At 40.1% G+C, this 25,935-nt stretch overlaps 2 protein-coding genes across 2 annotated transcripts in view; one reads left to right on the top strand and one right to left on the bottom strand.

The window, feature by feature from the left end:
- Positions 1-23,672, top strand: part of cep89 (centrosomal protein 89) — a 53,306-nt gene extending 29,634 nt beyond the window's left edge. Inside the window, 2 exon segments of the mRNA XM_032521622.1 lie at positions 14,618-14,766; positions 23,075-23,672. Of these exon segments, the coding sequence (XP_032377513.1) occupies positions 14,618-14,766; positions 23,075-23,222 (297 nt within the window). The 3' untranslated portion in view covers positions 23,223-23,672.
- zgc:165481 (E3 ubiquitin-protein ligase RNF182) lies at positions 955-14,732 on the bottom strand. Its single transcript, XM_032521663.1, has 2 exons — positions 14,489-14,732; positions 955-4,537 (listed from the first exon to the last, which is right to left on the bottom strand). The coding sequence occupies exons 1-2, from the start codon at positions 14,550-14,552 to the stop codon at positions 3,792-3,794; spliced, it is 810 nt and encodes a 269-aa protein (XP_032377554.1). The 5' UTR covers positions 14,553-14,732; the 3' UTR covers positions 955-3,791.
- Positions 23,673-25,935: the final 2,263 nt, after the last annotated feature.

Below are 25,935 nucleotides of genomic sequence, written 5' to 3'. Positions count from 1 at the left end.
AGCTAGAGAGTAAGTTTTTTTAAAGGCATTTTCTGGCTCCATTTGAAGGCTGAAAACCAGGAAGTGACTTAAATTCTCAAGGATTCTTTATCATCACAACTTGTCCTTGACCAACTACACTTGGCTACCCTACATATTGTGTACCATTTTTAAAAGGAGATATAGTCCGTACAGTAAGCTTAGTGGGTTAACCTGCGTATGAGACCAATTTGGTAATTCCCTTTTCAGATCTAGGGGATGAGAGTTTTCTTTTAATGTAACCTGCCACTCAACTCAGAAAGATGAAAGCAGGGTCCTGTAGATGTCAAACAGTACAACCAGCAGGGCAAATGATCCACTGACAAGAACTCTGTCCTACAGCTCTGCCAACTCAGGCAGAAAATGAAGTCTCTTTCTACTGTCTGACCTGCTGCTGTTGTCTGTCATCTCTTATGTCTTTTTTATTTTGTCTGTCTCTGGCCGGTTGTACAGTACTGTATAAACGAGTCTCAGCACTTTATTGCTTTATTATTCTGACCATCATAGTACTATTGAAAATGAGAGGCTAATAGACATTTGTCAGGTAAGTTAGAAATACTGTCATGCGCCATTCATTTTGTTCCTTTTTCTTTTGTTGACTCTCTCTTCCGAGCTATCACTATTTTAGTGACACCTAAAAGTAATCTTGTGCATCAATCTCTTGTTCTTGTTAGAAATTGGGTTAAGAGACTTTAGAAACGCAGTGGATGGACGATTAACATACCTCTCTGTTTTTTTCTGTAAAATTACAAATAAGCAATCACCTTTGTGGTTCTATTGGTTTGAGGTATAACATCAGTATCCTGTGTTGTTGTGCTTGATGAGACAGACTATGCCAGATTAATCTTTGATGACAGCAATGTTGATTGTTGACATTTATAACAGTGGACTAAATGAGCAGGCAGCAGACAAAAAAATTAGAACACAAGCAATATATAGAAAATAATTCTCCATTTATTTCATTGTCTAGTAGCTTCTGTAATCTGTGGGTGGCACTAGACTGAGAGCTGCAGTCAGTTAATCATAGATACAAACACAGAAAACAGAGGGTGTGGGTACAGAAACCGCAGTAGAAAGAAGCTGACAATGGAAAGGTAAGAAAAGAATATACAGAACCCCAACATCAGAGAATGAACAGGACTTACATTGTAGAGGAAGGGTTAAGCATCAAATATTCTTTTCAAAATACTACATACAGTATCCATTTTGATGAGAAATATCATTACCTGTTTATCATTAAATACTTTAAAAGTTATCAGTCCAGGGCTCTTGGTTGTCAACACTGTACAGAAAAGATTCTAAATTGACTTCTAGAAGATGATGAAATGCTTGTGAGTAAAAGAAAGTTGGTACTTGCTAAATGGACGTAATAGTTTCAACCTCTCCCAAAAGTGTTGTGAATTGTTAAAAAAACAAAAATTCTTAACCACCATGTTTATGAACAGAAAGTTCCACTTACGTAATGAAGCCCTCAATTTATGGTCTAAAGCTTTCCTTTAAGTAGTGCTGGGAATGTCACTCATTGCTGGGTAAGACTGCAGTTCACATGTTTTAAAAGACAATCTTTTGACCCACTAAATGTGTGTTTTGGTCACATACTTTTTGGAACCCATAGAAGAAGCCTAAATCTTCAGCAGACTTGATCAAAAATAACTTTTTTCTCTACATACATGTGCTGTACTCAGCAAAGCATTTGTCACATAAAAACAATTAAAATTGTTAAAACAACACATATGCATATAAATACACACAGTTCATTGTGACCTTTCTTTCAAGAGTTGATATGCCAGGATGGTACATGTAGGGGAGTGTTTGTCTTACATGTAAATGAAAATCAAAATGCCACATAAATAACGCTCACAACCGCCAAATCTGCATGGCTTAGTATAGCAGAATGTGCATGTGACTTACAGAATGAAAGACGGACTGAGGACTCCCATAGCCACAAATCGTGCTTTTGAGTTCTTTGAGCTTTTCACAACCAGTACCACAAAACAACAACAGAGCAGCCTTGCTATGTTCAACTCAACAAGAAGCTGAATGGAGAGTGTGTTGCTTAACATTAATAGAGTATCAAAAAACCTGAGATATGAGTCTGGTTTATACCTCCGATGCACCAAATCCATTTCACACAACTCTGTATGGTGTGTGTCTGTATTTGAGGCATTGAGAGAGAAAGACAGAGAGATGGAGAGAGTGACTGAGTGCAGCACATGCAGTAAGCGATCAGGGCTCAAACGTTCACGTTCTATAGTAAACAAGCCAAATTAGTCCTCCGAGCTAATACATGCTAACAACGTATCAGAAATGTGCACCAACATTTTTTGCAGACACTCAATATCAAACGCAAGAGACTATATCATATTAAGTTGCTGTGAGCTGTAAATACACCACTTCTAAGCAGGAGGCAGAAGATAATGTCATCTTGTAGTCTGATCGGGCTGCTTTTTGCATTAAGGTGAATTTTTTTTTTTAATATAAGAGAAAGTTTCCAAATTAGCTGTTGCTCTGTTTGAAATCAAGGAGCAGTAAGCAAGTGAAAGCACTTGTCTAATCAGGGTGTAGCCTGTATGTTTTCTTTGTTTGTTGGTAGTCATAGAGGGATGGAGGAAATAAGTATTTTTGGAGGCCAAACCGAAAGTTAGCATCGCCCTGATTCCCTCAACAAAAAACAAAAGGGTTTTTTAACTGGATTTGGGGTTATTGCAGAAAATAAGCGCTATGGCAAACAAAAGTTTATGATGTTAACACGTTTTGTTCAGCAAGATAATCTTCACAAATGGACACTACTTTCATGATTTTAGTGGCGTAAATGCAATCCAGAAGTGTAAAGCTAACATTAGGTTTTAAAGCAAACTCCATTACGGGTCCACGACAACGTCCCCACCACTAGCTTCCAACGGCTTCCAACTGATTTCAGCATTGCAAAAGACTTAATAAAAAAATAAAATAAAAAATGATCAATTAACATATATTACATTTTGATTCACCTGTAGCTTTAACAGAGGGAGGAAATGTTTGCCAGCATGTAGTTCTACCATAAATGCTGGCTTATAAATGTGAAGAACACTCACTAAAATAAAAGTAAACAAAAAATAAACATTTACAGTATTTGTAACTCTTTATAAATTAAGAGGTGACCAAAATCGCTTACAACATTGATTTTCCTCCCTTTCTGTTACTGGGAACTCAGAATCATTCAGTTATGCTTATATGTAATTGTTAACTAACTTAAGAAAAGCCTAAGAAAATCAAAGTAAGTACTCCTACTGTTAATGTAAATCCCACATTTCACTTTAAAAAGATTGAATGTCGGTAGACAGTGTTGATAAATGAGGGTCCAGGACTCACATCACTGCTGTCATTATTTAAGTCAAACGTTAAAGGTCTGCTTTCAAATGTTATGTTAGACTAGGTCACACACACAGCACAGAACAAAGAGAGGTTACATACATACATTATAGAAATGTATAGGCGCTGCTCCAACAAACACATCTTGTCAAGGGCTCTGTTCCTGTTTGCCAAACTGGTTCTGAGTTGCAGCGTTCAGCCTAACAAAAGCACGGACAAATACTAAAGGCAGTCTTAGGTCTCCGTACTGGCCTATTATATTGCATGAAGATAATTGATTGGTAGGCTTTTAAAGACCGTTTAGGAGGCGGCATCATCTTTACCTTTTGGCCCCCTATCTATTCACAAAACACATCAAATACCTGTTTACTGCCGCTGACTTTATCCCATCCTAGGACGACCAGTTTTGACGCAACATCCTATCAGCCCCTGGAGTAGCAGTCACACATGCCCTGGCACAGACACTGGCAGAACCCATAGACCAGGCAAACTGTCAGGCTTGATGGCACCAAGCTAACACATACAATACCCAGTGTCACTCTCTGGATCACCAACAAGTAGATTCCTAGAGGCAGTGAGCCAAAGTACAAGAATCCCAGCAGCCAGACCAGGATGCGTGGGACGTGATTACAGAACTTGGAAAGAGCGTCCTGATCAGCCTGTCCATTGGAGTCCATCGATACTGAGTCCAGGCTCTGCTCAGCATAGATGTCAGAGCTGCCGTTTCGGCTTGGGGAGTGCTGTGAGTCCCTCTGCACTTCCATTATAGTGATGACCAGGCAGTTGGAGGAATTGTGAGATGGGCTTGAGGAGCAGAAACCCGTTGGAGTCAAAACCACCTCCCTGTTGTGGTCTGAGCTCCAGGATTTGTCCCGCATTGCCAAGTGGGACATGATGATAGCATCATCAGGGAGGGCTGACACCTCGTACTCTGTGATCTCAGTTTGGTGTCGGCAAAAGGGGCAGGAGATGAAGCCTGCCCCGTCAGCGATGTCCAGGATCTTAATGAGGCAGCGGGCACAGACCCGGTGCAGGCAGTCCAAGATCTTAGGCTTGCGGTTGTGGGCATTGTACCGTTGGTAACAGATTTTACACTCTAATTCTTCTGGTGGAGGACAGTCCTTCTCCTCTAACTCAGCCTGAGAACCACTCATCTTCAAGTCATGGTCTGGGGAAAGTAAGATAAATATAGAGACACATTGAGAAAAAGAGAGATGGACAACAGAATTTATATAGTCCAACATTACATGCAAGGTTGGACCAGAATAGGTCTACATTGTTTAATTTTCAAAAAACACCATCTTTGTGTTGTACTGCACATTGCTGCAGATGCTCTTTTCACCCTGTGTGTTCAGGTTTTAGCTACAGAGTGAGACATCTCACTTCTGTACCATCTTTGTTGGGAGTTGCACATGTGCAGTAGTTAGGTAAGGGTCACATTAGTTAGCTTTCTGAAAATAATTTATAATAAGGTAAGAAGTTCCACTTTCTCGATACATCCGGCTTTTGAACTGGTTGCAGTTCCACCAGAGTTCTGCTGGGGGCGCTCACATGCAAGTGCGGAATGAATGGGACTCTATGGATATATTTTTTGTCTATTAATTTGAATGTTGCATTCGAAAGGGCAGGCTAAGACAATACACCCTGCTGGTTGTTGTATTTTTAAACTGGCTTTTATGTTCTAAAAACTCAAACATTATTGCTGCGCTTCGGATTAAGTGGGATCTCCGGTCGTAATCAGTCTGTTACTGACCAATCAGCATTCATTAGCAGAATGCTAGCGTGTTATGGTCAACAATGATTCAACCTGTCACAAATCAAAAGGACATAAGTACTCGTTCATTCAACTTTCAATCTATAATCTATGTAAAACTACAATCAAATCTTAGATTTCTCAACAACAATCAGGCGAAAGAGACCCATTCAGCTGTCTAGCTCTATACTGTGGCAGATAAGCTCACTGTCGTCTTCAGAGACATGGTCTTTTAGAATTTCAACATCGTCATAATATGAAAATACCATAAAGTCTCTACATGAGTACAATGATTAATTTAACTATTTGAATCATTTTATGAATGGCTTTTAACACATATTAATTGGCTTTTACATTGCCAACTCTTTGAATTTTTGGGGTTCAATTAAATAAGTGTTTCCCTCTTTATTATATTGTACTTTCATTAGCTCGGTTTATGGCCACACGTTATTGAAGCTTTTGAGGGTGAAACTGAATTTCATGGAGACGAGACGTTACTTGGTGTTCCTGATTCATCATGGCCATGTGTATAAAAACGTGTATTTTTAGAATTGGAAATTGGAAACAAACTTTGGGAATATGTAGTTTTAATAATTCAACTTAATGCTTTTTAGCATTCTTGTTAATAATAATAATTAAGGGTTGCGCGCTAAGTGGAGAAATATAATGAAGTACTAACACGTTGTGTTGGTAATGTTTTGTTGGTGACATTGTGGTCAGGTGGTAGTGTCTTGGTGTTTACTAGAGCCCGACCGATAAAGGATTTTTAAGTCCAATATCGATAAAATATTTGGTGATTTAAAAATCAAATATCGCGATATATCGGCCGATATATGTATATTTAAAAAAATATATCCAGAAACGCGTGACAAAACGAACAGATTTCCCTAACATTAAATATTTGTAGTTATTTATGAGTCCTCACTAAAATAATATGGTAATGCAGTTTAAATAATAAACTTGTTTGTTTGTTTCACAACAGAACAGAGGAACATCAAAATGTATTAACGTTCTGATAAATAAAATGTATAAAAATACAAACTTAAGATATGAAACTTAAAGACGCTTGAACAAATACACAAAACAACAACAAAATCAAAGATTTGCCAACAGGGACGTTGTACAGCGCCCTTTTGTGATTGTGACAAACAATTTTCATAATTTCTGTCACATTTTTGTTTCTTTTCAGTAAAAAATATATCTAAGCCTTGCTGTGTTCTCAGATAACTCACTGTAAGTGTGCAGTGGTGTCTGTATCCGCAGAGAACCTGCCCTCTGCATGTTTTTTCTGTTATTATCTTTTCCTGTGTGCAGGATGTTAATGGACATTAACAAATAGCCTTAACAATGGGCCCCACATGAGCATAGAAACTAGACCTGCACAATTAATCGTTATAAAATCACAATCACAATTCACCCTGTTTACTATTTAATTTTTAAATGACTTTGATTTGACAATCGTGATTTGTATTTCCCCCCAAATTGTGTAGGCCGAGTTGAAACCCCCAGCCAATAACAGCGTGCAGGGTGTGCAGCTCGTTCTCATTCCCAGTGACCGCCGCTTTGTCACACCCACCGGCGTCTCGTACCGACGCACGTTTAACTGAGACACACACACAGATATCATGTAGCATTCACACAACATCCAACAATTCACCTGGTGTTGTGTGTGTGGTGTGTGTGTGGTGTGTGGGTGGGTGGTGGTGGGTATATTTGCGCTTTAGAACTTTACTGCCGTGAAACGATCAGAAAATAACGATTTATTTCTCTGATTCACTGCTTTCTTCAGCGCTTCCTCTCTTCATGTACACTCTAGCTTGTCCAACCACCGCTGCACCAAAGACATGGCTGATTCTGCTCTCAACTCTCTCAGGTCGCAGGGTAACATTTTCATCCATCTGGATCATCTCCAGTCAAGATGACAACTATTAGCCCCCTATTAGGCATTAGCCCCTTCCACTTTCATGACAGATGGGGCTTGTTTACAGCTTTCTGCAGTGTGAGGATATGATTAGAACATTAGAACATGCTGACGTGGACAACCTGTACACAAAATACAATCAGTGTTCCCCTTTTTTTTAAGGTCTGCTTAGATGGTGACCGACTTGTGCATTCTGTTATTTATTCCCTGTACGTGACAATCCACAAGGACAAGTTCACAGCAGATTTTGAAACTGGACTTCCAGTCTTTGTTCAGATCTACGTATATTTTGTCAAATTATGTGTGATTCAATAAAGCTTTAAAAAGTGCTTGGGAAAGGTTTAGTGCATGCTTCTGTGAGCTATAGTTGCAAATACCTCATTACTGTTGTTACTTCTTACTTTACCTCTTTACTCTTTACTTACTTCCCCCCCCCCCCCGCTGGATTGATGCTAAATAAAGAAAAGCCAGTCACTCATTCATGGTCATGAAATATAGATTGAATAGGTGGATGTTGCACTGGCAATTGCCCAGCAGGCCTCTCTGTGACTTGCTGACTGTTAAATATTTCAGCTAGCAGGCTATTGCGTTTATAAGCCTTCTGAAAGATGTCAGAAAGAACCAGCTTGCAGCTGCAAAATCGCCCAGTTTTCCCCAGACTACCTAATACATGTTGTAAAGAAAGGGCGCTGCACTGGGAATGTGCAAGAGAAAATCCAGCTCCTGTTATCCCACGTGAACTTGAACATGAAGGTTACAATTGTTTGTGATTTTATCTGGTGAAGTTTACATTATAAACAAACATTCAGCTTTTTTACCAGAAGGAATTGTGTGTATTCTTAAGGCCTAACTATGTATTTCTTATCTAACTAGAGCGCAGCCCTCCGCCAAGGCATGCCCTATCTCACCATATTAATGCAGTGTGAATTTTCCCAATCGCGTACTCATTTTTAAGATTATTCTGAGCCCTCATGAATGCAGCACAAACATCCTATCCTATGATAACATGTTAACAAAAGTGAAAAGAAAAATCATGATGCAATAAATAAATCAAAGGCAGTGATAACCAGTGGAGGAAAGTGTGGTTACTGTCTGACAGACTAGTTAACAGGCTGACTTGACAGGTTGACTGACTCAATAGTTGGTCTCTAATGAGAATATGAAAGGTGAAACATTGATCTGAAAACAGCAGCTCCACTATGGAAGAGAAATAACACAGGGGAGGGCGCTGACATTTGACATTTAGGAACTGGTTGGATGATAGCTGAGGGAGTCTTGATGCTGGAAATGATGGAAAGTTTTTTTTTTTGCTCTCCAGAGTAATTATAGATCCAGTTACATCTTACTGTGGCGCATGACTGGGTTATTCTATTTTTCTCTGGAAAAAAATTGGAGAGTAACCCTTATTATATTTTTAGTAACGTATACTGTAAACAGCAGGCTGAGCCAGCGTGGGATGAATAGGGAGACTACTTAACACAGAGAGTGGTTTGAAGTGTCCGTGAACATGATACAGAGATACACCTTTTACTAAACCCCTCAGATACATCTAAAAATGTGTTATTTAGGCATACTAATCTGAAAGCTGATTTAAAAAGCACAATTTCCATTGTAAAAAATAAATAGATAATAACATAAAGAGTTTTCTATGCGTGTATTTGAATAGATATCCAGACGATGGAAGCCATACAGGACACTGCCAATACACTATTCATGACATTACACAGACTATATGGTCTGCATTTAAAAAAACACAAACCCCGACCCGATTCATGCTTGGGGAAATTTTGAGAGATTACAGCCCAAACTGGGTTCTTGTCCCCTAACCTTAACAAATTACTTTTTTTTTTAACCCAACCACCTAACAAGTCATTTTTGTGCCTATACCGCGAAAATATGTTTATTGATACTAAAAACAAATTCATTTTATTAACTGTGTTATTTGGCAATTTGGCAAGCACTGACACTTTATGTTGTACTGGCTGTTCTTAAGGGCAGTTACTAACAACACAATTTGTCATTTAATTTTAAGAACTTGTTGGTTAGAACATTACGTACCTCTGCCTCTGAATCCCTACCAAGGCAAGGCAGCTTTATCTGTATAGCACATTTCAGCAACAGGGCAATTCAAAGTGCTTTACACAAAATCAGTTAAACAGTTAAAAATCATAAGCATTAAAAACCAATAAAACACATGAATAGACCGTTTAAAACCAAATAGAAACATTAGGACACATAAAACACAAGAATAAAAGTTACAGTGTAGCATAAGAAATTTAAAGAAATGATTAGTCATTTAAAGAAAGGCAGCATCAAAAAGAAAGGTCTTCAGCCTTGATTTAAAAGAACTGAGAGTAGCAGCGGATCTGCAGGTTTCTGGGAGTTTGTTCCAGATATGAGGAGCATAGAAACTGAAAGCTGCTTCACCCTGTTTAGTTCTGACTCTGGGGACAGAAAGCAGACCTGTCCCAGATGACCTGAGAGGTCTGGGGGGGTCATAGTGTAGTAGCACCAGCTCCATTCATGCTGGTCTGTGGCTAACCCTGAGCTCTCATAAGAGGTTGAACCAGGGGACAATTTCCCCATGGGGAAAATCAATAATGTATCACTTTGAATTATTCTACAAACCACTATCAATAACAAGTCAATATTTTTAAAGCAAAAAGTACTTTGATCCTCATATTTTGTTGCATAATGGAAAATACTTTGATCATCAAGATAAAAGCAAGGTCTAAGCTGTCACACAGCTACAGAAGTCTGTTCAACACTAAGCTCCAGACGCTCTGTTGGATCTGCACATTTACAGCCAGAATTACACTGGAGTCAATATTCTGCATAGATCTTTGCAAGACGAACTAGATGAAACACTGTGTTTACCTGCATTTATAGCACTTGTGCAGTGCCTGTTGAAAATGTGCCTGTTTGGAACTGGCAGATTGCTGGGCCTGTGGTATTGTTGCTTCTAGAATTCATCAAAACCAAATTGTACCCCAAAATTACTTAGAGAAAGACCCCAAACCACTTCATTTGCAACTCCCCTGTATACGCTACTACTAACTTACTGATTTACCTGACAGAGAATGTTGCAGATTCAAAATGTAATCACAAAATTTCCCACTGACAATGTGGAGTACCGGTAATCACATAGACATTAGCCTCATGGACTCATGGCAGTGCGCTACCCACCCAGCCCGTTATGAGAGCTTATCAGCGCGTGTGTGTGTGTGTGTGTGTGTGTGTGTGTGTGTGTGTGTGTGTGTGTGTGTGTGTGTGTGTGTGTGTGTGTGTGTGTGTGTGTGTGTGTGTGTGTGTGTGTGTGTGTGTGTGGTGTGTGTGTGTGTGTGTGTGTGTGTGTGTGTGTGTGTGTGTGTGTGTGCGTGCGCGTGCCATTGGCAGAAATGCTGGTACTATATTCTTTTTCTGAAGTTTTTCAAACCAAGCAGACAAAGAGGCCTACTTATCTACTGTATGTCAGTACACTAACCCCTTGTCACTGCAAACTAACCTTCAACAAACACCACGTCCCCATACCACAAGAGCTTCAGCCCTCAGCAACGGTCAATGGTAGCAGAGCATGACTTGGGAGAGGTGGCCGTTTTATGCTGCACACCACTGGCTTATGGGAAGAATTACCATAATTTCTAACTTTTACTGAGTTGAGAAAAGTTAGCTGACCTGCAGGTAATTTCAGTTCATATCTTGGAGCTGCCAAGATACCCACAGAATTATATTGTTGGGCACTGGGAGATGCCCAGTACATTATTACGTGTATCTATCATACAGTTAGCCACTGGTACAACAAAATTGTTTTTCTGTTGGAGAATTGAAACCACAATCTTGCATTGTCTATCACTGGAAGCTGTCCAGTAAATATCTTACACTAGGAAACATACAGTATCTTGCTTGTTCCTTCAGCTACAACTCTACTTCCTCTTGCTCTACTGCATGCCTGCCATAGGTGAACCATGTTTCATCCATTCAATTCCTGTATTCTTTGTCTCACTATGTTCCCATTCAATGTATCTATTCTCTCATTACATGCAATAAGATCAGGTGTAGAGTAGAGTCTCATGTAGTTGCAGTCTGCCTGCCCTATGGAACTGCTTGATTACCTAATGACACCAGACAGCCGATTTCAACAGAAAAGGTCAATCTGTTCTGTTTACACATGCAAGGATGCTTTATAGCTGAGAGCATGGAGTTATTGCTGCAGGGAATTAAAACATTTGGATTTGTGAATAAATAATTGCATTTAAGAGTATAATGTTGTAAGTGAGGTTGTGAGATGTTAATTAGAATGATGGCAGTTTGGCAGATAAAAGAAAAGGGTGGTGTATATACAGCAGCCTTTAACACAAGATAAAGATTTACTCTGCATTCAGACTATTAGTAGCAGTTGTTGGCTCCAGCACAAATCATATTTCAGCATAAGGCAGGTCATATGGCCGCGCTGATACGTGATTGGCTTCAAACAGGTGGTAAGACCCAAAGGATCAACTTCAAGTGGAGTGAAGTCTGAGAAGCAGTTCAAGAAAGCCTGATTGTACTGCTTGGGACTGCAACACACCGTATATCAAATGCTTAACCACAACATCTAGTGTAGGTTCTAGATTGCTCCAGCGGGAAAGTTATTATTGTCAGGTCTGTGTCTGGACGCCATATACTGTACTTATTTTATATTCACATAAAAATCCATTAAACTTGAGTTGACTGATGGAAATGTACTTTCAACCATTTTGAAAGTTAATGTTCATGTAATGTAAAGCATAATACATGGGAAACTAATGCTCACATGCTAGATATAACAAAGTTGTGACTCTTAAGGTTTCAGACTGATATCAAATCAAATCTCAGTCCTTGCTAAAAACACAACACAACTGAGCAGTTATCAGGTGTGTGTGGTGCATTTTGCTTTGTGAAACTTGTCACAAAGTAGTGTAACAAAATAATAAAAAACATATTTAACTCAACTACAATCCCCCACTGGATTGTGGTATTAAAAAACACTTGCCTGCCCTGAATTTTTAGTATTTTTGTTCTTACTGTGTGGAGAAGGTCAGCCAGCCTCTGGGCTACAGCTAGGAGGGGGGGATATATTGGTTTGGCGCTGCTCAGCTCAGCTTGTTGTGAGGGCTAAATGTCACCGCTTCAGCTGGGCTGATGCTGTCGCCCTGCTGCCTCCCTGAGGGATTGATGGGGATTCAAGCCAAGGTTGGGAGACATTTTGCTTTCCAGGTTATAGTTCTCCAATGGAAAGTACCAATTCCATTCAATACTGAGCACAGCTGGGAGTTCACATGCTGGTTTGGGATAGAGCTAGGCCCATATTAATGGCTATGGTTCTAAACCAACTAAGCAGCTAGTATATGGGACTAGATTCAGACAAGTAGTAGACAAATATTTAGAATCCACTAGTCAGCAGGGTTTTGAAACCCCTGCTAAGACAATAAATATATTTATTGCTTTCGGTAACTAAATAGTTTAACATACCATTGTAGCATGGAGCTAAAAAAGGACAAACATCCCGGTTGCATATCTGGTCTATGTACAATATAAGGCAAGTGTTGCATAAGTGTTGGTAATAAAACAAGCTGCCTCATAGTTGAGAAGTTTTTGGGAATTATGAAATTCTATACATTCAAGAGACAGTGAGGTCATATATCTTGGACTGTGCCTGTAACCGATGATTCAATGGATGACATAGTTACAGTATGTAATGACAATGATGTCAATTAAATGCTCAGGGTAAAGGCCTGTACATGTATTTCACATCTGTTAATCATTGTCAGGGCCTGACTGTTCAGGACTTACTGTATGGACCTTGGTCAGAAAAATAATCCCAATATAAGCTCTGGGGCACATGCTAGTTCTATCAGTATTCAAACACCATGCATACAGTCATTTAACAGGCATTTTCCATTTGTTTACTGCTGAGCAAACGTTTCCACTACGTGCCAAACCATCCATACTGATGATGCGCTCATACACATCACATTAACTGTGTCATGGTTTTGTTTATATTATGTGCTCTGTCATTATGTATGTGTGGGTAGGATAAGGCAGAAAGCTATGTGTTATGGAGGATGGTCTGATTTTCTTCTCCATGGACTAGTTCCTCTATGGACTATTGGTCTGCATGTTGTGAAATATTTTTTACATCGTTTACACCTGTGTGCTGGAAACTTAACTTTTAATGACATTACAAAATTGACAGTCACATACAAATGCATACACTTAAAACCACAGCCATACACACAATCATAGGAAATATTATATATGATACATATATAGTCATTAAGGAGGTATTAAAGTTCTTCATGTATGTTCTTTTAAGGGTGTTTTAACAAGAAACTGTTGATTTTAGCTCCCTGCTGCATTATTGTTTGCGGTTCCTCTGCTTAGTGTTTTACTCAACCAGTAGCACTCAGTTATTACAAAGGCCAATTTTTCCATACCTATGCTATTTTTTACTTGTCTCCTTGGTCGTGATTGGCTAGCTATGGAGAAAGAATTTGACCTTTTTGATCTGTTTTTCTGAAAAAAGCTTTATAAAGAGAAGCCACATTTTCAGTACTTTGTGGTTGTTCCTTGTTGCTTGCTGTGTACAATAGGCCGGAGCAGTGGGGGGTAAAATGTGCTTTGTGGGAACACATGTTTAAATAATTATGACTTACCAGTCCTCTGATCTGGTATCATAATTACTAGATTTAAAGAAAGGATAGGGTAGCTTCAGAAGTACACCCATGTATACTGTATTAATAAGTATCAAATCTATCACCAGTATAGCACAAGACACTTTTCATAACTGCTCCTGTATAATACGGTATATCTCAGAATCAAATCCAGACAAGCCAGCTACTTGATAGTCCATCATTTTTTAAAGTGAAAGGGTCAAAACAACTTGTTTGTTATACCCTTTATCAAGCAGACAGAGTGATAAACTCCTATGCACACACACAAATAGAGGACATGCACACACACTGTTTGTCCTTACACAGACCTTGTTTTTCTCATCACTAACTACAGAGCAGCAACACACAGTATCCACCCTTTCTGTTTCTTTTTGTGCAATGATTTTTTTAATTGATTCTTTCTTTACTTTACTGGACCTCTTTTTGCTTCATTGCCAGTCCACTTAACAATAAACATGTATGCCACTTGTATGAGTGTGTGTGTGTGTGTGTGTGTATGTGTGTGTGTGCGTGCGTGCGTGCGTGTGCGTTCGTGCGCTGCACCATCTGCACCATCTGCAGTAATTCTGAACTGCCTGCAGCTCAACAGCTCCTAATCTGCTGATACAACAACTTAAATATAGGTCTAACACAGAACTATTATTTGCTGGACGCACACATCCAAACTAATAAACACCAGATGCACCCACACCATCCTCTCCCAAGAAGATCTGCAGGTTAGTGTGTGTGTTTTGTGTGTGTGTTGGTTCTCACCTTGTCCCAATGTGTGTGACTCCCCCTCCTCCATTCCAGTTGTCTCTGCTGCGCTGTCCTTCATGTAAATCTGCCTCCTTCATAGCAACACTCCACATATCATTCCTCTGTGTGTATTTGTCTGTGCAGGTGTACCGAAAGCAGGCGTCAACCAGACTGGCAGTGTTGGAGGAGGCAGCGGAGGGGAGGACAGCTTCTTACCAGAGGGAGATTCTTCACCTGCAGAGGCTGCTACGAGAAAGACAGGAGGCTGAGGAGAGACTGCTGCAATCCAAACGGTAGGAGGAGAGAGAGCGAGAGAGAGGCAAAGCGAGAAAGAGCGAGAGAGAGGCAAGCAGGCAGAAAATGTGTGAATGAAAAGAGGAGGAGAGAGGGGGGTGATGGTGTGTGTCGTGGGAGGGAGGGCTGAGACCGCAAGAAGCTGCAGTAAAGTGTGTATAAAGGCAGAGCTGGGCATATCAACAAAACAACTACTGACAAGAAACACATAGAGATTAGCCTTTTTGTAAATTGTCTGTCTATTTCTTACATTGTTTACCCCAAAAAGTCATGGCCAATTATTGTCGGATTTATTTCATCATGGTCTTCAATAACAAACTGTAAAAGAAATTTTCTTATATTAGGAGTAGGTGAAGGTTGGAGTACGGTTGAGGCTGTTTTTCTTTATCAAAACTGTTTGTCATGTGTTAAGTTCAATTAAGGATATCAACAGATTTATCTTTATTGGATTTTTTTAAACTTCAAATATCATTATCTGTATCAGTCTGATATATAGTAGAGTGTTTGCTTTACACAGCAGGACAACAATTCAGCAAGTAAGGGTACACAAAACACCACAACAAAACAACCTGGTAACGCAGCAACAACTCATTACGGCAGTATGGTTCTGTGTATGGTTCTTCCACCCGCTACTGACGCTCCTGTTTGTTAAATGAATAAATTGTAAAATTGCCAATATGTCTGGTTACTTTAATAGACTCCAATAACCCAATGCACCAAACAAGAGTCAACAAGGGAAAGCTGTTTGGCATTGTCAGAGAAGATTTGGGAAATGTTTCATGGGTGCAACCCACATGCTCAGTTCTGCCGCTCACCCCACAAACGCATGGTCCTTACAAATGTGGCACCATTTAAAAAAAAAAAAAATCCAATGGTATGAGATTTATTGTCAAGAAGCATTGTTACAACAAAGAGATAATCTACCAAACACAAATTTTCTTTTTGTACGTAGTTTATATCTGTACAGTGCAATTTCCACTCTCTATGCCAGGTTAAGGAGATACGTACAGTAGATGCTGATACCCTGTAAACCACTGGACCCAGCAGATCACACAGCTCACTTCTCAATTTTTCCACACTAAATCACTTAACCCCCACAGGACCATCCGATCCAATCCTCCAATCCAAAATGTATTCTCATTTCCAGGTGCTAGGTTGTTTGGGGGTGGAATAACCGTATTTGAACAGGATTTGCATATGTAGTGCCTGAAGCATTTTGTTTTAGAATGACAGGAAAGGCCTACTGTTGGGACAAACAACACCGGATGGTGGGCAATAATTGGTTTGGGTGAATGCAAAAATAGTTTTTTTCATATTGTATGTATTGTATTTGTGTATACTGTGTGTTTTCTTTTACATATATATTCTTAATTGTTTTGAAATACTCAAGCGCTCAGCAAAGTAGCAAATCAGAGGAATAAAAAGTTATTAACATCAATAACGTTCTAAATCCCAAATAAACACACCCACATATCCGTGGGAAGGTGCCACATTGCTGGATTACATGTGAGATGCAGAGGTTCATCCTGTTTGTGTCTGTGCGTCCGTTTAACTTGTGCGTCGTTATGAGATGTCGAGGGGCGACGTCGCGGTTGGGAATGAGAACCCCTGCCCACCCTGCACGCTGTTTATGCCGGGGCTTACACACCCACGTTGGGCCCAAAGGCTCTTTGCAGACGCCCATAATCATCCCGCACACAGAGAACAGGGTCTCTGCACAGACACCACGACACACTTTTAGTGGGTCATAAGTGATGATTAAAAGGACTTATTTTTGTATTAGTCTATGAACATTATTTTTAGGATAATACTGCATATTATACATTCAAGCTATATTAATTGTTCTGGTGAGGGAAGTAATGTCCATCCATCTTCATCCGCTTATCCGGTATCGGATCGCAATGTTTTCACCAAGATCCTTGAAATGACAGAGCAAGGCCCATGGTTATGGGAAACAAGAAGAATTGCATGTAGCCAATCATTTGAGTTGGGACTGATTTTCAGGAACAGAGTATTTCATGATATTCTTACTACTACAGTGTGATAGCCTTGAAACACTTGACTGGTACTTTGCTCCTCCTGAAACAATCTACCATATCATATAATGTCTGTTTTTAGCTTGGTCTCCGGGCCTGCTGCCGGCTACTATCAAATGAAAGCTAGCTAATCAGATTGTTAGAAGATCCTGTCCTGCTCTGCCCCGAGGGCATCGGAATGACAAATCACACGCGGTACACACATCCGTCATACCACTTGCACCGGCTTTAAGACACCACAAACTGCTGGCCTTATGAAACTGCATTCATCACCAGATTTACCAAACATGCACACTACCCTGGCCTGGAAACGGTTAGTCATTGGGATGCATGTGGGTGAAGACCTGGCCGACTAGGTCACGAGCCACAGCAAAATGGGAAACTATCATTGTAGTTGGTGGTGTGTCCTACTTGTGTTCCTGAGAAACCAGGTTTTCCCTGTTCTCAGCTAGAGTGTTAGGAGTTCAGATAAGTAGCAATCCACTCGTCTGAAGTCAAACCTCTCACCTCCACACTGAGGAAAATCTATCTCTGCCTCTCTCTGTTCTGTCTCTAATCCACTGCTTTGTGTTCTGCGTGTGCTGCAGCAGCGGCCTTGCTGATTGGTTGTGATTCCCGCCTTCCTGCTGGGATCCGTGTAGCCTCTAGAGAAGCAGCACCGCCTGAGACTTCCAGGAGCTCAGGAGGGGACTGAGTCTTTTTTTCAGTCACTTTTTCCTCTCTAAAAGCAGTCTTCCCCATGCCCAGCTACAAAAACATAGAAAGATCTGCCACATAGAAGCAAAGAGTGGTATTATTAAAGGTAGCTAAAGTGTCTAGTATATTCCCATTTCGACAAATAGTTCTGCTTTTATTTTATTTACGTGATTTTATAATTCTTTTGCACTACATTTGAATGGAGGATGCGTTATAAATGCTTGAAATTGATTAAGAAGGTACTGAGAATTGTTTGAAAATTGTTTTATTTAATCAGCATCTTGATATTCCACACCTGTGAGGTGGGTGGATTATCTCAGCAAAGGAGAAGTGCTCACTAACACAGATTTAGACAGATACTGTATGTGAACAATATTTGATAGAAATAAGCCTTTTGCGTACATAGAAAAAGTCTTAGAGCTTTGAGTTCAGCTCATCAAAAATGGGGGCAAAAACAAAAGGGTTGCGTTTATAATTTTGTTGAGTGTAAATTCTTGCTCCTTTCTGCAGTCTTAATCTCTACTGATTTCACACACTGGAAAACAAGCAAGTGCAAATAGCTGACCTTATTTTATGTTAATGGTGTAAACACTTGGAACCTCATGCATAATTAATGCTAAAGCACATGAATGCTGATAAACACATTTTAGTAGTATTTAATTATCCCTTGGTTTTCCATCAGCTTCAGGGGTGGCTGCATCCAGCAGAGAGAGGTGATTGTCTGTTCCTCTTGGGTTACTCGTTCCTTGGTAGCTGTCATTAGAGGTTCGAAGAAAGGCATATGTGCTGTATTTCTTTGTCAGGGTCATGTTGTGACCAAGTCTTTTATAACTTGTACTTCCTTGTAATGACTCAGTAGTTTCAAGAAAAAAAGAAGCATGGAATTGACAGTGATGGGTGGTGATTATATGGTGACCTTTGCACAAGTAGCTACTGTTTTTTATTCACATTGCTCTCCAGCGTTTCTCTCTAAGGTTTGTTTCACGCTTTAAAGCTTGGAGAGAGTGAAGATTGGCATTGGCGCACAGTTAATAGCAGCACTCTGCTCACATAGATGATCCATAATCTGTTAATAGAGCTAGCACCAAGATACCGTTTCACAATTTGACTGAAATAAACCACAGTGGCCATGTTAATTGCTTACCATAGTGTTACAATATAAGTTGCCTTGCAATTCATTAATGACATGTTTTTGTTCCATAAAAAGATGCCATAGTTGAACATATTATATAAGGAATCAGGGCTCAATATAGCACCATCCACCATATATTTTACAAATGCTTGTAAATTATGCAATTAGCTGGTAGATTTGCTACACTCACCAGCTAAAAAAGTAATGGCAATCTATTGAATATCTGGTAAATGTTACCATTCATTAGCCATTTGGCTGGCGGACGAAAAGGTTAATTTTTTAACCCTCTGGGGAATAAATCCAGGACAGTACACCTTTTATTAAAAAAAATAATAGTATAAGAAAGTAATTGTTATAGACTATTACATAGCCATAGCAGTATCTTTCTGCATCTAGGACTGTTAAATTATCCATTTTTATTTGTAAAATGAGACACTTCTCATCTGTTATATAACAGAAGGCTAAAGACTTTGTTGAAGTGATAACTAAGGACTGATTGTCTAATGCTTGTGCCTGTCTTGGTCCCTGTGGCTGTCTCCCAGCCAGATTGATAAACCCCACTGCTCAGAATAACATTGAATAATGTAAGTGTCTGGTAATGTTGTTGTGCTGCAGAGCGATAGACCGGATCCTGAGATGGCTGCAGCTTACTGGAGCTATAATTGTAATGGAGATGTACTGAGGTAGTGGAGCTGCTACGGAGCCTTTCTCTATTGGTCAGACTCCAGTTGTCTGGCCTCGGGGTCACCACAGCTATCCCACCAAGACTTTTACAGCTGCAATATGTGTCTTCATATTCTGTCCGAATAGCTCCTTAGGACGCAATGAATAGTGTGGTTGCCATGGGTAACGCATGTGTGCATGCTGTTTAGGTTGGAGGTAATTAGTTTGTGAGGGTCTTAACTCAAGGAAGAAAAATATTGTTAGTCCATGACTCAAAGAAACATCAATTAATCTTTACTTTAATAAGAATGATAGAATTCTTCTGCTTTTTTCCCCACATAGTTAAGTCAATGCTCTCAAGAAACGCTTGTGATCTCACCACTGTGTTTCAAACCCTGTCAACAGCCAATCCTGTATAATCAACATCAGATGTTTATATTAAACCAAAACTTCAAAATTTTGAGAGAAACGTATTTAAACAGATTTCAAACTGAACGCTCTGGTTGTAACAGTTTTGTGTACTCCTGGCCCTGGGTAAGACAGCAAAGCAACAGATGCTAAAGTGCATCTCCAATCCTCATCGACGCATCATCTGTGGTGTTTTGTACGTGTTAAATCCAGATAAACTGAGTCATCATTATTCATTAACAACAACTGTATCAACCCAACTTGCCCTCTTCTAGCTTTGACCTGGAATGAGGAGGTACAGTGTGTCATCCTCTTCAAAATACACAGATTATTCAGTGGTTTTCTTGGAAGACCAGGGTCTTTAGCCTGCCACTAAATTTTAAATCCACATGTACAACATTTGTGTTGTACAGTTATGCTGATGTTCCCTCAACTGTAATAAGTGGCTTACTGAGTTTAGACAGGGCAGCCGGTTGCTTCAGTTGCTGACGTATGAACAGCGTATGATGTAAGAGCTTTAATCCATCAGCCCTTATAGCAATAACAGCACACGGGTAATTATGTGCGGTTTCCTTGAAACAGTTATTCTTTTTCATTATAAGTATCCTTTTGTCTCTGTGTGTGACATAGTAGGTTGTTAGTTGGTTCATGAAGCCAATAAGCATAAATATAATGAGAGGCACATAGCCAGAATAATGGAATGTCATTTGAATGATTTGAATCATAAACCGTATAAGCAGAGAGGAACTTCAACTTTTACATGGAAATATTTCATAAATATGCAAGTTTAAATGAGAATGCTCATGTGTGTTGGACATCTGTGAGAGAAAAAAAAAGTAATAAGGATAAGTAATAATGACAATATAAATTTTAAATGATGTGAATGGTGACAGTGAGTGGTTTCAGTGCTACTCTGCTGTCCTTGGCCTGGAAATGGATTAATTGCACAGCCTAAGCCACACGTTTTTGCAAAACACAATTGATTTGGAATGGATGAAAGTCAACTAACTGTACTCAGACTTTTATTGGAAATGAGTTCAATTGACGGTATATAGAATAAATAATAATACTGGACATTGACATAATTTTCCAGCATTACTGTATCAAATGGTGTCACTATAGACTAAAAATAATGGACGGAGCAGCAGTGACATCACCCATTGGTTTTTAGATTGCTGTTTAAGACTTGCTCATTTTATAATCAAATTGGGATCAGAATTGGTTTTTAGATTGCTGTTTTAAGACATGCTCATTTGTGTGATTAGAATCAAATGTCATCACATCTCTTATTGTGCAGATTATGCTGAAATAGCCTCAGCCCTCCGAGTATTAAACCGCTGTTCTGAAAGAAAACTCCAGAAAACACTTTAATGGCATCAGTTGAGTTTGAATATGTGTACCCAATTCCAAGTCAGAGCCTTCAGCGATCTTACCACTCTGACAGTTATTCCCATAAGATCTGAATGCAGCACCCTGTAACACCCTGGCAGAGCCCAGTGATTGCTGCTTTATGTAGAAACACTCCACTTTTTTCAGCCTTGTGCCTCGTGAGGTCATTTGATGAAAAAGTATGCCTGCGTGCAAGAGAGAAGGGGGGGGGGGGGGGGGGGGGTGAATGTATGATGTTTAATTCAGTCCTAAAGTGGTTTGTTTTACCAGGTTTGAACACTGTCAATCAAAGTGATTTGCAAGTTTTAGGACTGTGTTTGCACGGTTGCAGCTCTATTACAGTGACAAAATGTGGCAGCAGACAGACATACTGTATACTCAACATCTGGCAAATTATTCCAAGCTGCCTCTGTGGTAGTTCCTGCTGCAGTAGATGTCTCTAGGAAAACATTTTGCCATGATGACACACAGACTCATGGTGAAAACAAAACCAACGTCGCTGTCGCGGCTGGTAAACATCTGTTAAATGTCACTCGGGTCCCAGTCTTCTGATCGTCGTTACCATCTCTAAATTGAAATTAAGGCAGAGTTTGAAAATGTGTGTGGTCCAAGCAACGGCCTTGCCTTGTGATCCCATCGCAAGATGGTCTCTAGTATTCTGTCTATACTAATTTTAGTTTTCTATTCCCGCCATGCTACTACTCACTAACACCACCAATGTGTAGCACCCACCTGGGTGATGCACAGCAGCCTTATGACACCAGACGCTCACTACACATCAGCTTGGTAGAGGGAGGGGAACATGTTTTTAGTGGTGGGGGAAACCGGAACACCCGGAGAAAACCCACCGGGACACGGGGAGAACATTCAAACTCCACATAGAAAGGCCCGGGACGACCAGGGTTCAAACCGGTACCGTCCTGCTGGGAGGCCACAGTGCTGACCTCCGGGCCACCGTGCTGCTTTTGAAGAGTAGTTTAAGGCAAAGATGCAACTTTCCAACACAATCGTACTGCACACTCCCACATCCTCCATTATACTCATGTCTAAACTCTTCAATTTGTAGCCCCACCACTGTGAAATGTGACAAGCCAACTACAGCCGTGATTCTACACTATCCCATTCTGATGTTCATTGCTGCCTAGGGCCTTTATCTCCCGCATTTACAAAATACAATGCTTCAGGCACTACTTTAGAAATAATTGGGAAAGGAGATGACATGCAATCGTATTCCCAGCAGCCCAGTGTTTTTGATGAAAGAGGAGTGAGGAGAACTAGGCATTGCTGAGGTAATTTTGTTTTGCTCAATGCAGATACAAGTTTGAAATGGAGCTGTGTGAGCTACTGCAGTGAGTGTGTCCCCGGGGTGTCACCATTGTCTGCTGTAGACTTGATGGTGGAAAAAACAGCAGATACCCTGACACTGGTTTAAAGGACATGATACACTGAAAATGAATCAGCTATTTGTGGCTGCAGATGGTTTCCATTGAATAAGAAAGTAGAGCTCCACCTTTCAGTCCTCTTGTGGTCAGCCTGATCACGTACTGCAGCCACAGGGACGTGTGAATGAGCTTCCTGACCACAGCAAGGTTGCATGTCACCCGTTATTCATGTAAAAGCACCTTTCCTCACTACCACACACACACACACACACACACACACACACACACACACACACACACACACACACACACACACACACACACACACACACACACACACACACACACACACACACACACACATGCACACTACCCCAGCCTGTTCACCTTCTTGTTCTTCATTCTTCTGCATTTCATTTCTTTGCTAATCATTTAGGTTCAGTAAAGTTTATCAGCCTACATGTTATTTGTATTATTTTCTCTCTTTCTTGTTTTGTAAAATTAAATTTCATTTTGTTTTTAAATTTCCTTTATGTCACCCTATTAGCTTCCACTTGACTGACTGACTGTCTTGTCTTCTCTCCTCTCTTTACTCCTCCAGGGAAGTAGAGGAAGAGTTGGAGGTGGTGTGGCAGGCAGCAACCAGGGAGAACCAGCAGATGAGGGAGACTCTTTTGGACTCAGGGCTCAGTGCGAACCTCCACAGTCGGGTCGTTGCTCGCCCTGCCTCTCCTGGCTGGCTTTCTTAGGCTCCAGTATCCCATCAGCATTAACCACACAGCTCTGGCCTCTCTTCTTCACCTCTCATCAAAGCCCTGGGCTCCAGAGAAGGTCCATAATTAAATCTGACTCAGATAACCAAAGCAACTACTTGGAGGTGAAGCTTAAGCATTGGCTGGATTTCTATTGAGCTCTTTATCCAAAAACCATAGGTGTTTTAACTCATAATGGAAAGATAGACTGGGTACATTAGTTACAGTCCTAGACATGTCAGCTTACAGGCATCTGCCAGATTGACTTTGTAATGCAGATAAAACTTTAAACTAACAAACTCATATTTGTATGTAACTTTAAGTCTCATTTGTACAACGAAGGGGAAGCAATAGTAGTCTGGGTAAATTCACTTCTTACTTTTTTTCCGGTAAGGTAAACTTGGTTTGGACAAAAGGAATTCAGTAAAACATATAAACCATTGGAGTGGAAAATGAATAATAATAATGAAACAGCTGACAGTTTTGACAGCATGGCCAAATATACCTGACATCAGTTTGGGTAGTCAGAAAGACTGCACTTTTTATAAAGATTTATAAAAAGATTGTTTTATTTATTTATCTTTTTAAATTTGTCTCAGGGTTTTATAGACCATGCCAAGAATAAAAGATTAACAAGTATACCAAAGACTGGAAAAAGTTGCATTATTTAGCTTGATTAAGGCTATTATCCTAAACATAAAGGACCCAACCATTGTTGCCATCTGCTGGGCACATATGATAATGCTATGCTCATTGTTGACAGTGGCAGAGTTAAGTTAAGGAAGACATGGAAATACAGACATAACACCATTGACAAAGATACGTGTGATGACAACAAATTTTTCTGTGACTGAGACACTACAACATCACCTCTTTGGCACGCCACAGCTGGATTAGACTGATGCCACAAGGCGGAGTCGTGTCTGTGTAGAGACGTACCACAAATCCCTGCTGACGAACACAGAGCAGCGTGACGGCTGTGCAGTGGCTCAGACATGTAGCATAGCTTTTAAGTGAAGAGGGATACGCCTAATACCTGGTGTAATGGCACAATGTGCAGTTTACAAACAAATCCAAACAACCAAATTATGGCGTTGAGTCTTTTAGCCACAGTGTCATCAGCAAAAAAATGTGCTAATAGACAGCAATAAAAACACTACTCAACATGCATATACTGTATATATTCATGGGAATAATTCACGTTTTCTAGCCCAAACAAAAGTGGTGTTGCATACCATACACATATTCTATTTAGACATATTGGCATGCCAGGCAAAGTATGCATCAAGACTCCTTCTGGCTGTATGCCCTGAATTCCTGAGGGAAAACGCAAAACAGAAGACACGATAGTTTACCTCCATTAGAATTCCTAAAATGTAATCCAACATGTGGACTACCCTTTACAGCCGGCTGTATTTCAATCAGGAGATACTTGTTTGCAGACATGCAAGGTTTATTGAACATAAGCATAACAAAATGTACATGTCTTTGGAGCTTTAGACTCCATGGTTATAGAATCATTTTTAAAAGGGGTAAGGAAGCCAAACATTCCCCCCCAATGGAGTCTAGACACTGGTTGTGGCGGCGAAGGAGCACGAAGACCAGACCGGAGGAGTCGACATAGCATCCAGCAGGAGGAAGACCCAGGATGCATTTGGGTGAGGATGACTGGAGGTGGGAGGGGAGGTGGAATGACAGCTGACAGCAGCAGGGACAGAAACAGATTTAAAGCAGGGTTGGGACGTTGTGATTGGCCCTTGGAATTTGGTTTAGCAGGAAGGTGAACGCCTCCAACAGCTGATTTGATTTAGGAAGAGAGCCGTGATTAAGTGTTAGGTCTTCCTGAAAGGATTTACGGTGAGCTACATTAGACTGTACATGCCATTACATTTATTTGGCAGACACTTGTGTCCAAAGCAACAATTAATGCATTCAAATCAGTTATAGCTGCTCCGCAGAGCTGTGTGGGGCGAGCGCTTTAAACTCACACGGAAGATGTGACATTGTAACCGTAGAGCTTGAATTCTTCAATTCCAAAGACAAACACTGATCTAAGTGAGCTACTGTAGTGCATGATTTTCCTAAACAGCAACTGGACTGATTTTTAATCAGCATCAGGTGTGTTAATGCAAACACATGTAAACTATGCAGGGCAGTTGTCCACAGCCCCATGCCTGATCAGATGATCATCTTCCAACACCAGGTCCTCGAACTCAGAACCTTTGACGCCATCGTCAGATTCTGATCTCAGGACGCCATTATCTGGGTGACGTCACAAGTGGCGTCGCAGCACCTAGTAGACAAGGAGCAGGCTTGCGTGAAAATGCAGAATTTTCAGCTACCGTAACAAATTAATTTCTTATTACAAAATTCTGAGAATTTGTGTACTGGGTTAAGACAACATAGAGATGCCTATAATTTATTTTCACAAGGATTAATAAACTGATGAAGATATTGTATTTTGAATTGACTGCAATGCGTAGATGAGAAAACAATTCAGATTTATCTTTTTAATTCACTTTTTGAGGTAAAATTCTCAAATTTTGCACACCAAATCTGCAATGGTCTTCAGATGTTTTTTCCAACATCAAAACATTTATTTTGGAAGAAAGTGTAGGACTTGTTTATACTACTATATGCAGTGAAATGTTTTAAAGCACTGTGGGCTCAATTTATGAAGCATTAAATTGAGAGGGTACTCTCTTGAATG

This window comes from Etheostoma spectabile, chromosome 1, assembly GCF_008692095.1.
Source record: "Etheostoma spectabile isolate EspeVRDwgs_2016 chromosome 1, UIUC_Espe_1.0, whole genome shotgun sequence".
Lineage (NCBI taxonomy): Eukaryota > Metazoa > Chordata > Actinopteri > Perciformes > Percidae > Etheostoma > Etheostoma spectabile.
Note: the sequence above shows the minus strand (reverse complement) of the source record. Positions and strands in the feature narration are given on the sequence as shown.